General features: G+C 36.3%; 3 protein-coding genes across 4 annotated transcripts; 2 read left to right on the forward strand and 1 right to left on the reverse strand.

The window, feature by feature from the left end:
* Positions 1 to 48: 48 nt before the first annotated feature.
* On the reverse strand, positions 49 to 2050 carry LOC113749071 (pentatricopeptide repeat-containing protein At3g21470). Its single transcript, XM_027292719.1, has one exon. It carries the CDS (start codon positions 2048 to 2050, stop codon positions 302 to 304), a length of 1749 nt encoding a protein of 582 aa, XP_027148520.1. The 3' UTR covers positions 49 to 301.
* Positions 2051 to 2851: 801 nt separating this feature from the next.
* Positions 2852 to 7042, forward strand: LOC113748738 (increased DNA methylation 3-like). 2 transcript variants are annotated; one of them, XM_027292285.1, is made up of 3 exons: positions 2852 to 3154; positions 6033 to 6567; positions 6731 to 7042. In XM_027292285.1, the coding sequence occupies exons 2-3, from the start codon at positions 6087 to 6089 to the stop codon at positions 6988 to 6990; spliced, it is 741 nt and encodes a 246-aa protein (XP_027148086.1). In that variant the 5' UTR covers positions 2852 to 3154; positions 6033 to 6086; the 3' UTR covers positions 6991 to 7042. The 2 variants fall into 2 exon arrangements, with proteins under 2 accessions (XP_027148086.1, XP_027148085.1); XM_027292284.1 differs by having other exon boundaries at positions 2852 to 3000.
* Positions 7043 to 9971: 2929 nt separating this feature from the next.
* LOC113750799 (pentatricopeptide repeat-containing protein At3g29230-like) lies at positions 9972 to 12372 on the forward strand. The gene is made up of 2 exons (XM_027294742.1): positions 9972 to 11954; positions 12053 to 12372. The coding sequence occupies exon 1, from the start codon at positions 9972 to 9974 to the stop codon at positions 11862 to 11864; it is 1893 nt and encodes a 630-aa protein (XP_027150543.1). The 3' UTR covers positions 11865 to 11954; positions 12053 to 12372.
* Positions 12373 to 12723: the final 351 nt, after the last annotated feature.

The raw sequence follows: 12723 nt of genomic DNA on the forward strand, positions 1-12723 counted from the left end.
ATTACAGCGCTGCAACCTGCCTTAGGAAAACCTTTATTTGATACAGCCACCCTCATACATTCAGCTTTCTCCCATTTAGGTTGAAAAATCATTTAAAAGTTAGACTACACGATATAGAGGCATAGGCAGAACCTCTAATTGCATTAAATTGGTGTTTCAATAATGTATTTCTATATAATGGATTGTATGCAGTTGGTACTCTCAAAGTCATTCTCTGAACTGCTCAAGTCCTCATCATTGATTAAAAAACTAGCAAGGCCAGTATCTACTCTGGTCCACTCGTTTGATTTGGTTAAAGATGTCAACTGGTCTTTAGAGGCGGAATAAAACTACTTTCCGTGCTTTCAAGCATCACGGTGCTACAGCCTGCTGCTTTTTTAGAACCTTTATTAAATAAAGCCACCCTCATTCCTTCAGCTTGCTCCCATTTCTCAGAAGCTGCATAGATACTTGAGAGCAGAACATAGTGAACAGGGTCATCCACGGCAGAGCCACATTTTAATCCGTCTACCTCCTCCAGCATGCGCTCTGCCATATCTGTGTCTCCATGAGTTCGACATGCTCCAAGTAGAGCTCCCAAAATCGTCTCATTTGGTTTTAAGGGCATCTCCTTGATTAGTTTATAGGCCTCTTGTATTCTCCCTGCACGGCCCAAGAGGTCAACTATACACCCATAATGCTTGATGCTCGCTGTCACTCCATATTTCTCCATCTTGGAGAAAATTTCTAAACCTTTTTCAACAAATCCCCCATGCGCACACGCAGATAGAACAGCAAGAAAGGTTATATTGTCAGGCTTCTCACCCCTGCTATCCATTCTGCCAAAAAGCTTAATAGCTTCCTTACATTGTCCGTGGACTGCAAAACCCAAAATCAGAGCATTCCAAGTTGCCGTAGTTTTGCATGGCATCTCCTCAAAGAGCAATCTAGCATTTATTAGATCCCCACATTTTGCATACATGTCAACCAATCCATTAAGAACAAAGTTATTCAATTGGACCACCCCTTTCTGGATCGCCATTTCATGCACTTTCTTGCCAACATCCAAGATACCCAACTGAGCACAAGCTGATAATACACTCACCAAAGTAAACTCATCTGGTTCAAACCCCTCACTTTGCATCCTTGTAAATGCATCCAATGCTTCGTCACACAGTCCATTCTGTGCATATCCAGATATCAATGAATTCCAATTCACTAAATTTCTTAACTGCATCCTATCAAAGATTGCCTTTGCTTCTTCAACCTTGCCCTTCTTAAAATAGCCTGAAATCATCGATGACCAAACATAAAAATTCCTCTTTGGCATCATCTCGAAAATTTCAGTAGCCGCCTCCATCTCTCCACCGCTAGCATACCCATCAACCATTACAGTCCATGTTACCACAGTTCTCAACTCTTCTGGCACCCTATCAAAAAACTGCCTAGCCATCGCCATATTTCCATTTTTCGCTAGCCCATCAATCATTTGATTCCAAGTCACTGAGGTCCTTAATGCCATTTCTTCAAACAAGAATATTCCAGATTTCAAGTCTCCAACTTTCATGTACCCTCCTATCATTGCATTCCAGGTAGTAACATTTCTCTCAGGCATATTATCGAACATTTTACGCGAATAACTTATTTTGCGACATTTGCCATACATATCCACCAAAGAAGTCCCTACCATTACATCACCTTCTACCCCTCCTTTAATAGATTCAGCATGTAAAGCTTGGCCAAGGCTAATCATAGATAATGAAGCACAAGCCTTGAGGGCTAAAGGGATTGCACCCAGGATAATGTTTCCTACTCCACGATTTCGGTTATAGATCAAAAGGGCTTGTTTTGTTTTCCCTTGAAAGATGCAGTGTTTGATCAAAGAAGACCACTTTGACGATGGGTTCTTGGTGATGTTTGGATGGCCAAAACCAGAACTTTGCCTCAAGTATTTAGTTTCCGTCTCAAAGAGGATTTCTTTCTCGTGATTTTGACGTTTGTTTTGGGTTCCAACTTCAGAAAACCTCGTAGTTTCTGATGGATTTTGGAGAAATGTTGCTGTTTTTTGCATATTGCGTACTCATTTGAATTGATAATATGGAATGGAGGGAATTGTAAGCTTTTATAGGCCCTTGAACCAAGAACTTGACCCTTCTGGAGTGTGACAATTTCTGGTTTTGTTTTCGGGTTGTTTTTCTCAATTAATTGGTAAAATTATTTCAAACTTGCTTCAATATTACTCTATTCTAGGTTAGTTGGAAAATGAAATAAAAGGATTAAAAAACATTGGTTATATATGTTAATTTGGGATCTATGTATTGAATATTTACAAGGAAAAATCTTATACTAAATGATAATACGATTTTAAGCAATAGAAATAAATTAAAAGATGATTCACTTTTTTTATTTTTAAAATTTTCATATTTTTGCTTATCGTTTAAAAATATTTCATGATATTTCGTCGTTAGGTGAACTCATTTACAAATAATTTAGCAATACAAAATCATTTAAAAGCACGATTATTTTTATGTAAAAGATAATCAATTCTTCAAGAAATGATTTAAAAAATGTGTTAATCTTTGATAAGTATTCCTAGCAAGTTTTTTTTAAATATAAAAGAATTTCTAGAAAATTGTTTTGGCTTAAAAATATTTTTAAATAAAGTTTAAATGTATAATACATTCTAAGTTTTAACAAATGTTTCCTTACGAGAATGGGAGGAAATGAAGGAAATCACTGAGAACCGGGTCAATATGCGGACTCTATTTGGGTAAAAATATCGAAGGACTGGGCCAAATGTGGATCCTACCGGGTAATAAGAGAAATCGGGTCAAATTAAAAAACGTCTCCCCTTTGCAATCGAACCCTAGCCTCTCTCAAACAATTTTTTCTCCTCTCTAGCCACTAGATTTCCTTCTCCAACGTGGTTTCCGGCAGTCGGCGTTGCCAATTTTAGAGAAAGGACGATAGAAGGCTCAGGGGAAGTGCAAAATAAAAACGAATTGCTCTTTTTTGGCATAGGTTTGCTCCCTTGGAGACTTTCAGTTCCCTACCCCCCTCCCCTCGGGGGTCCTTTTTCTAAATTCTGTTGCTTTTCTTCTGTTTCCATGGGCATAGGAATTGGTTTTTTCCTGTTCATTCAAGAGATTTATACTTATTATTGTTTTGTATTCAGGTAAACTGATTTTTTTTTTTCGCTTTGGTGTTGTGAGTAGACTATGTTAGTACCATTCCAAGCTGTTCAATCTCTCAAACCGTTTGATGGTGATGATTTTCGTGGTTATACCTGTAATGTAGGTTGATATGTATAGTATTCCTGATTCATGGCCTTAGAAATTTGTATATGGGTCTGCATAGATTTTTATGTCTATTAATCATACATGCATTGGTTGTATAAGGAGATGAATTTTGACTTGTTCTGTATCTGCTCAAGCTAACTTAAGTTACCTTCATTAAGCACTAAAGTCACAGCTAATCTTGATCTTACCAACATTTAATTGATATATTCTTTGAATTTTCTGATTTACAACCATGCAAGCAAGTTTAAGATTCTTAATCCTACATGACCATCGGGAGTAAAACGGGGATGATCAGAATCCTTTTAGAATATTATTAAATTAGCAGTTTAGCCTTAGGAAGATATTTGTCATTATGACTAAGATACAGAAAAGAACTTAACTTCATCAGTTTAGTCCAGATATAAGAACCAACCATATGTGATGTGACATCACATTGTGTAATCTACATGGAAAGATATGTGAAATTCTTGAAACTTCTAACTAACTCATGACATCCATAAACTTGAGATGTTTGTGATGTTAAATAACCAAACTGACAATTATTTATCGTTTTTAAGGGTATTGCAGGTTGGATTTCTATAAGTTATCTATGGTTGTATTTTGTCCAGCGGACTCTTGAATTTGCTTTGCCTCAATCTCATTTTATGTAATTTCGACCATGGCAACGGTAAGACGTTTGAGTTTCGACAAAAATTCAGCAATGTTACTGCAAAATGAGATTTCTTTGTTAAAATGTGGTTGTACATGCTATTGTTGATCAGATGCCAATGACAAGTTTCTAGAGCATGTGCAAAAAATTGAATGTGAATGCAGTGTTCCAAGAAGATAGGTATGTGACGGAGTCATATTGAAGGACATGGTTCTCTTCCCTTAGTAGAATCCTCTGTCCTAATGTAATCGAATGCGCTAAGAAGATGTATTACTCGCAGATAGAGCCTCCGAAGTGTAAATGTTGGAGGCATAATTGAGCAGCCAATGTATTGAAAAATTTCTTTTGTGGCCTTGCTGCTGTCGACTAGGATATGGTTATAGCTCTGTAATAGCAAATGATTCAGTAATAAAAAGCATTACTATTATGCATAGAAAGGTTGTACCCTTTATCTATTTTCAACCTTTTAACTATGAAATAGTTCAAATAAACTGCCTTATATGCAGCAGTTGCAACTACAAAGGTTACTTTTCATTCTTTTGTTTCTCCAAAAAGCAAAGAAACCATAACTCAGTTGATATTTTACCATAAATTTATGAGGTAGTGGATTTTGATGTAATTTCAGATTATTAGGCCTTTTTTTGGAATAAAGAGAGCTAAATTTTGGTGAATTTTGCAACTTTTTATTTCTTTTGAATTCTTTGGGTTAACATGTTGGTTATTTTTCAGTTTTATTAATACATTACTTGTTTCAATTTTATGGAGTTTGATGATTCAAGCTTGCTTTTGAACTTAGTTTTGTAACAATGCAATTCTCTTACCAGCTTACTCACTATAGAATTGTTTACATAATCAATTGAATTGTCAATGTTGTCCACCATTTAGAACCTAACCATGGTTGTCCACTATACTTAAAGTAAATTAAAATACAATACAATTGTTAGGCAATTTTAAGAGTGAGAATCATCATTCATCAAAGTTCAGCTTCATCAAAATTGATTATGATTGATTTAAGATGAGTTCTCTTTATCTTTTCATGTTTTCCTATCCCATTTTTTTCACAAAATCCATGATTCAGAAAAAGAATTACTTTCCGTGGAATTCTTTTCCATTTCCCTACTACTTTCCTTTGTTTACCAAACAAGAGAAAGGAGTAGGTTTCTACAAGGAATTCACTTTCCATTTCCTCACTGGTTTCTTGGAACCAAACAGGGCCTTAGTTCTTGGTGGCATTTGGGGAAAAAGTAAGTAGCGTTAGTGCTTGATAATGCATGGTGCAGGATCAAAGTCTTTTATTGTTTGAATGGTGCATACGTGTTGTGGGCTTTTTATTTGGCTACTAGTTTTACTTGGTAGTCATGACCACTTGCTGCAAATTATCCATATATTTGTGCTTCCGAATCTGTAATTCCTCGGGTGGTCGACTGAATGGCGGCATGCAGGACACAGATTCTGTTTCTGTGTTTCATAATAATATTTAAACTGCTTATGTTTGCAGTGAATGTGTTCAATTAATTCATTTATTCTTCACTTTATTATTATATTATTATATTACCTCGCATTGCTCCAATGTTTCCCACCCTAAATCCAGTATGTGCTTGTATCTGGCACTTGCTTATCTTTAGAACTTGACGATGATGATTAGACTTGTGATTTTGGTGGCTACATGTGTTTCTTTATTGATTGAACTAGACAACTACTTCTAGAATGGGTAAGTGAATTGATTAGATATTGGAGTTTTGTTAACTGTAAGTGAGGACACTATGATCCAAGGACTTACAGAATATGAAAAAGCAGTAGTAGTTTTTCACACCCAAGTTTTAATGTGGAAAAATATTGTCTTGTGAACCCATCTTAAGGAAGGTTCTGATTATCCCGTGGAACAATTATGATTAGTTTTTGATACTGGTGGGATTTAACTAATTGCTTTTCAACTATTGATGCAAAGTAAGATGACTAACAAACACACCCTACTTGACATGGCCATCTAATTGATACATGCAAAGAAACTAGTATACAATGAGCTTAACTTTTCCTTAATCTTCTTCTTCTTCCTATTTTTGTTTATTTGCCCTTATGATGTTGTATTGACAATCTTATTATAGATAAACTTTGAGGGCGCATAATTATACTTCCATTGGAGATACTTTAAAATCAGAATGAATAACTTACATCCAGAGATGAAGGTTAAGAGAATAGTTTGGAAAAGCAGCAGCAGGGAAAGATTTGCGAATGAAGTTAATGATGACCATGATAGTTCTTCAAGAACATCTCAGGATGATGCGAAAAAGAGCCACTGTTGTGATCGTTCACCTCTTACTGCAGTCCCTAGCACTCGGGATTCTGATGAACCTGAAAATCATGATGCATCAATGAACTTCCAATATGATCTGCAGAACCAGCTTCTTTGTGATCCTCAGACATCCATGTTACAAACAAACAATTCACTGTATGGACCTTGTATGATGCCCCTTCTTCCCATTCCCAATATGCAAGAACGTAGCTCAGATTTGCGTGTCATCTTGAATGGAGCAGCAAATAGAGGAGGAATTGGGCCACCCGTAGGAGCTGTAGATATTGGTGTTAGCAAGTCAGCATATTACTTTTGTGTCGCCCTACCTGGAGTAAAGAAAGATCCTGGTATAAATAGCTCTGCCTCTTTATTTTCCACATCTTGCTTGTGCCAATGTCCAACTTAGTTACATCCGTCTGCACTAATTGTTGTTATTCAAATACTCCATGCGTTAAAAACTAGGAACACAAATACTTGTCAAATTTGACATTGAGAATGGTTTCACTGCAGGTGAATTTAGCTGTGAGGTCGAACACGATGGAAATGTTCATGTGCGAGGGGTGACAACAACTGGTGCAAGAACTGTTTCGAGGAATTCTCGAGTCTATGGAATGAAGTTTCAGCAACAATGCCCCCCTGGACCCTTTACTCTTTCCTTCAGTCTTCCAGGACCAGTTGATCCGCGACTTTTTTCTCCCAACTTTAGATCTGACGGCATTTTTGAAGGTGTCGTAGTAAAAAGTGAAAGAGACTTTAGTATGAACAAGTAGGAACAATCTTGTCCACCAAGAGAAGTAGAGCAATGGCTTTCGCCCTTTCTTATTTTGTTCTGTTTTTTGTGCTCAAGCACTTTCTGAAGAGCGATCCCACAAAGTTCTTTTGAAAAGAAAACACAACGAACTTGTGCAAAGATTTTAAGCTATTTTCATTTTCTGAATTCTTGTTGACAATCCTGGAAGAATACTTTTTTGAAAATTAAACTAGCTATATGTCGTAATGAAACAAAATTGTTTCATATCATTTAAAATGAACTGAGAACCATCAGTAAAATGCAGATCAGATGATTACTGATAGAATCCAAAATTCAATATACCCTATTTTTGAACTTAAAAAAAAAAAAGCCTAATTGCATACAAAAGTTGAGTTCTTCCATCACTGATTCTTCATAAAAAATACTTTCACTTTCTATCTTCACTCACGTCCAATTGCCAACTTCATCTTACTAGCATATAGAGCTGTTAATCGAACCGGGTAGCTCGCGAGCCGAGCTCGACCCGGCTCGATAAGGGTTCGACTCGACTCGTTTATTGAGAGAAACGAGCCGAGCTCGAGTTCAACTGGATGCTCGTTTAATAGACGAGTCGAGCATAGCTCGACTCGATTAAAGCTCAACAGGCTCGAATAGTAGGGGTATTAGCGTCATTTCATTGTGTATTTGATATTCTAACCTAATTCATTCTCCCGTTTCGAGCTTGATAAGCTCAGCTCGTGGTTTTCGCTCGAGTTTCGAGCTCGATAAGCTCGACTCGATAGAAAACTCGAGTTCGAGCTCGAACTCGAGTTTTCTATCGAGTACACCGAGTCGATCTCGAACAACTTGTGAAGCTCGAATTACTAATCGAGCGAGCTCGAGTTAGCTCGATTAGAGGTTCAAGTCGAGCTCGATTATCATGTGCTCGAGCTCGACTCGGCTCGTTAACAGCTCTAGCATAATCTCGAAAAAAAAAAAAAGAAAGAGATGAAATATGAATTTACCTTTTTTGTGGAGATCGTTTTCTCGGTTTTCAAAGCACAAGCAACATAAAGAACAAGCAAACTAATAACTCATTACTAATCTGGCATAAACTATTTTAGTATTTTTCTGATCCAAAATTTACTAGATCCATTGACATAATCTTACAATTAAAAATGCTAAAGAGGCTAAAAATTTGTATATTGATAAAAAAATCACACACATAAGCAAAAATTAGATTTTTATGCAGCTACATGGGTCTTTATGAGACTCAACTGCGAAGATTTCGTATGATGTTTGCGTTCTCCTTATCTTAAGAATTTTTTCTTCATCTTTCAATGTTTCCACTCTTTCTTCCTTTCTCTGTAATTAATCTTCTCGATAAACTAAGCAAAACTTTAATAATACATCAGATTCGTGTAACTTAACTTGCATAAACTCTCATGAACTTCCTCCCATGAAAGGTTTGATTTTGTAAGAATGAGGAAAATCATAGGTTTTGTTCCTCTAGAATTGAAGGGTTTTCCTTGCCTTTTCTCTTTCGATTTTTTCTTCTTCTTTTCAATTGAAAAATAGTAGTGTAATACAAGAACGGGAACTCTAACTTTGCTTGGGAGGAGCAATGTGGCTTTTTAACAATCACGAGGTCCATAAAATGGGTCTGCATACCGGTTCATCCAAGTTTTTGTTGAGAAATTGTAGTAAATAACAAATCTAAACTAAACAAATGCAGAGACTTTGAGGCGTGAAAGCACTTTAAGGTGTTATTTGCCTCTGTTAGACAAATTACCTCTAGGATACAACAAAGTCTGAAAACTATCAATGAAAGGAAAAAGTGATTTAATTTTGTCAAAATCTTACTATTTAAAAGAATTGAAGCACCTATCCAAGGCACTATCAGAGGATGCAATCTTTATTGAATAGGTGTATAGGTAGTTAACCAATAAATAGATATGTCTACTAAATGTAACCGTCATTAACTACCTCTAACCCCCTATCCTAATCAGAAAGCCCCAAGGTGCCCCAAGTGCCCTTGTCAAGATTTTATATATCTTCCGATTCATATTCAAGTGTATGAGATATAAATTAAAATAACTTTCCTACCTAACTTTCCCTCCAAACTAATATTTTGGAACAAGTTTGTAAAGGAAACAAGACAATGATGCATATATAGACAATGCGCACTCTATCCTCTTTCAATGTGGGACAATGAACTTCAACATTCTCATTACAAACTATTACCAACAGTTTTTGCCATTTACAAACTAGTTTAGGGATACAAAACCATTTGGAAGCACGGCTTTTTTATGTAAAAGATAATCAATTCTTAGAGAAATGATTTTAAAAAAAAATGGTGATCTTTGATAAGCATTCCTAGAAAGTTTTATTTTCTTTTCAACATGAATTTCTAGACAATTGTTTTGGCTCAAAAATACTTTTGAATAAGGCTTAATTTCACAATTATTGTAACTTTTAACAGTATTTTGTAGTATATCATTTTCAAATATGGTTCATGGTTCTGTCAAATAAACCATGGTTCTGTCAAATGGCCAATCAATTCTTATTCAGCCAAGTTAACTTGAGCAACTAAATCCATGTTAAACAGTTTAAACTAGAAGTCTTACTATAGCGTCAAATTTAGTAATACTCAAAATCAATCAACACTCCATTACTTGAGCAATTTACCAGTATAGACTATCAATTATTTTCTTAGGGAGACTTAGGCTATTTTTGGGGGCAATTTGATTTTTCCATAATAATTAACTTAACTACTTGGTAGTGTCCAAAGCACCTTTTTGACACTTAAAAAGAATTTTCCTTGAGGCTTGATCTAGGTCCCCACTTTTTCCTTTTTTTTTTTTTTTCTCTTTTGGAGAAGGCTTAAGCTAGACATAGTAATATAGCACCATGTCTTTGTATTTGTGTATTACGAAAATGCCCCTCTCATGTTGCTTTCTTGAATTGACCGTTATTAACCGTTAAAGGGGAGCTCTGTTTGAATGGTAATACTACAAAGCAATGGAGCATTCTATGCTCCAATTGTTGCAGAAATGCAAAACGATCAAACAATTGAAACAAACCCATCTTCAGATTATCGTCAATGGCCTCAAAGATGACAACTTTATTGTACCCAAACTCATAAGTCGATCCTCAGACCTTTCACTTGACTATGCTGTTGCAACTTTTGAAAGTATGAATAATCCCAGTGTTATATCTTATAATACTTTGATTCAATGCTTCATTGGTAAGACTAGTAATGATGCATTATTGACTTATAAAAAGATGAGGGCCTCAATGATTTCGCCTAACAGTTTCACATTCACTTTTCTTTTGAGATGTTTTGAGTCTTTTGAGGCGTTGGGAGATGGTGAAATGGTGCATAATCAGATTGTGAAGTTGGGATTTGAGTCAAGTGTTTTTGTTATGAATACGCTTATGGATTTTTATGGAAACTGTTGTGGGGATTTGGGTGTGGCTCGAAAGGTGTTTGACTATATGCCTAAAAGAGATGTTGTCTCGTGGAATACGTTGATTGGACGGTGTATGAGCCGTGGAGAGATAGAATCTGCAATTGGGCTGTTTGAGTCCATGCCGGAAAGGAGTATTGTGACATGGAATTCGGTTATCAGTGGGCTTTTGAGAGCTCGAAAATTGAAGTTAGCTCAGTCTGTATTTCAACGTATGCCAGAAAGAAATGATGTTTCTTGGAATACAATGTTGTCTGGTTATGTAAAGGTTGGTGATATGGAAACTGCACAGGCGATCTTTAATAAGATGCCGGAAAGAAGTGTAGTCTCTTGGACAGCAATGGTTTCAGGGTATGCAACGGTTGGTGACCTTCCATCAGCAAGGAAGATTTTTGGTGAGATGCCAGCAAAAAATGTGGTTTCTTGGAATGCAATGATTGCAGGTTATGTTAACGGTCACTTGTTTGATCAAGCACTTTCTGTGTTTCATCATATGTTAATTGATGGCAGATGCAAGCCTGATCAAACTACTTTAGTTAGTGTCCTGTCGGCTTGTGCTCACTTGGGATCTCATGACCATGGAAAATGGGTTGACTCCTATGCTAGGAAAAATAAATTTGAACTGTCACTTCCACTGGGTAATGCTTTGATAGACATGTATGCGAAATGTGGGGATGTAGAAAATGGAAGAGCAGTTTTTCAAAAGATGAAAAAGAGATGTATTATTACTTGGACTTCAATAATATCAGGATTGGCAGTCAATGGATATTGTACTGAAGCCTTGGACCTATACGATGAAATGTGCTCAGAAGGACTAAAACCAGATGATGTGATTTTTATTGCAGTTCTTTCAGCTTGTACACATGGAGGACTGGTGAAAGAAGGTAAAAGGGTTTATGATCAGATGGTGCACGACTTTGATATTACACCACGAATTGAGCATTATGGCTGCATGGTTGATCTCCTTGGTCGAGCAGGAAAGTTGGAAGAGGCATTAAGGATCATAGAGAGCATGCATTTACAACCTAATGCTGTCATTTGGGCTACTTTACTTTCTGCTTTTAAGATCCATGGTAATGGAAAGTTGTTGGAGTCACTGACAAGAAAGATCTTCGAGCAAGAGCCAATGAATCCTGGTTACTTAACATTGATTACAAATTTAAGCTTGCATGTTGGAAGATGGCAAGATGCATTGGACGTCCATGTAGCAAGTAGGCAACAGGGAACAGAAAAGGTACCTGGTTGTAGCTCAATCCAAATAGGAAACAGTGTGCATGAATTTTTAGCTAAGGATACAAGGCATACACAAAGGAAAGAGGTCTATAGGTCTTTAGCTAGCCTGAATGGACACTTAAAGTCAGTTTATGACATGCAGGGACTCCTGGCCCTTGCATTGACTACCAATGCTTCTTCTCAGAGTCAGACGTGCAAGAACTCTGGTTAATGCATAGTTATGTATAAGCTTCGACTTTTTCTAGATCTGATATCCGAGAGGAAAGCTATGCTGTCACAGATGGACAACATACTTGTATGGGTAATATGTGAACTGTATTTAGATTTTGTAGATAAAAAGCATTTGTGCTTTATGAAACTTAAGTGAAGCACATCTAACTTGTACATTTATTTTTGAAGATACTGCTCTGGCTCTCAGCTATCACGGATAGAATGAGGAGTTCATCCTTTGGCTTTTCAACAGTAATGCTGATTCTGCAACTTCTTCCATTATCGCTGCTCAACTCATTGCCGGCTCTGGAATTCGAAAAAAAAAAGAGGTAGGACCACTCTTTTTTGCTGTAACTAAATGGGCTTCCATCATAAAGTGTTTCTTGATCACTAATGCTCTTTCAATGCGTGATGCTCATCAATGGAAGTCATCTAAAAGTATTTTTCATGGCAAAAAATTAGTGACAGCAGATACTTTTATTCTTTTTAAAAAACAGCTACTGGTTTCATGTAACAACGAATAGCAATATGTGACATGATTAAACTAACTAAACTCTTTAGTAGTTACCACGCATATATATGTTGATTGCTCACTATGAATTTTCATATTCTGATGAAGTTTCAGAGCCCTTTCTACTTAATTGCTTGAGTGAACCAAACAATTATTTATACAAGTCTTCTAAAGTGACAGTTTTATTTTCGCTTGTTGGAAAATTTGAAATGAAGCGAATACAAATTAAAGAAGCTGCTTGTACTTGTTTTGAAACTAATTAAGATAGAAAAGTACTTTTTTTTTTTGGGATACAAACACCTAGTTGTGGCCAAATGAAAGTTAGTTTGCTGTGTCACTAAAAGTTGCA

The sequence above is a fragment of the Coffea eugenioides genome, chromosome 10 (genome assembly GCF_003713205.1).
Source record: "Coffea eugenioides isolate CCC68of chromosome 10, Ceug_1.0, whole genome shotgun sequence".
Lineage (NCBI taxonomy): Eukaryota > Viridiplantae > Streptophyta > Magnoliopsida > Gentianales > Rubiaceae > Coffea > Coffea eugenioides.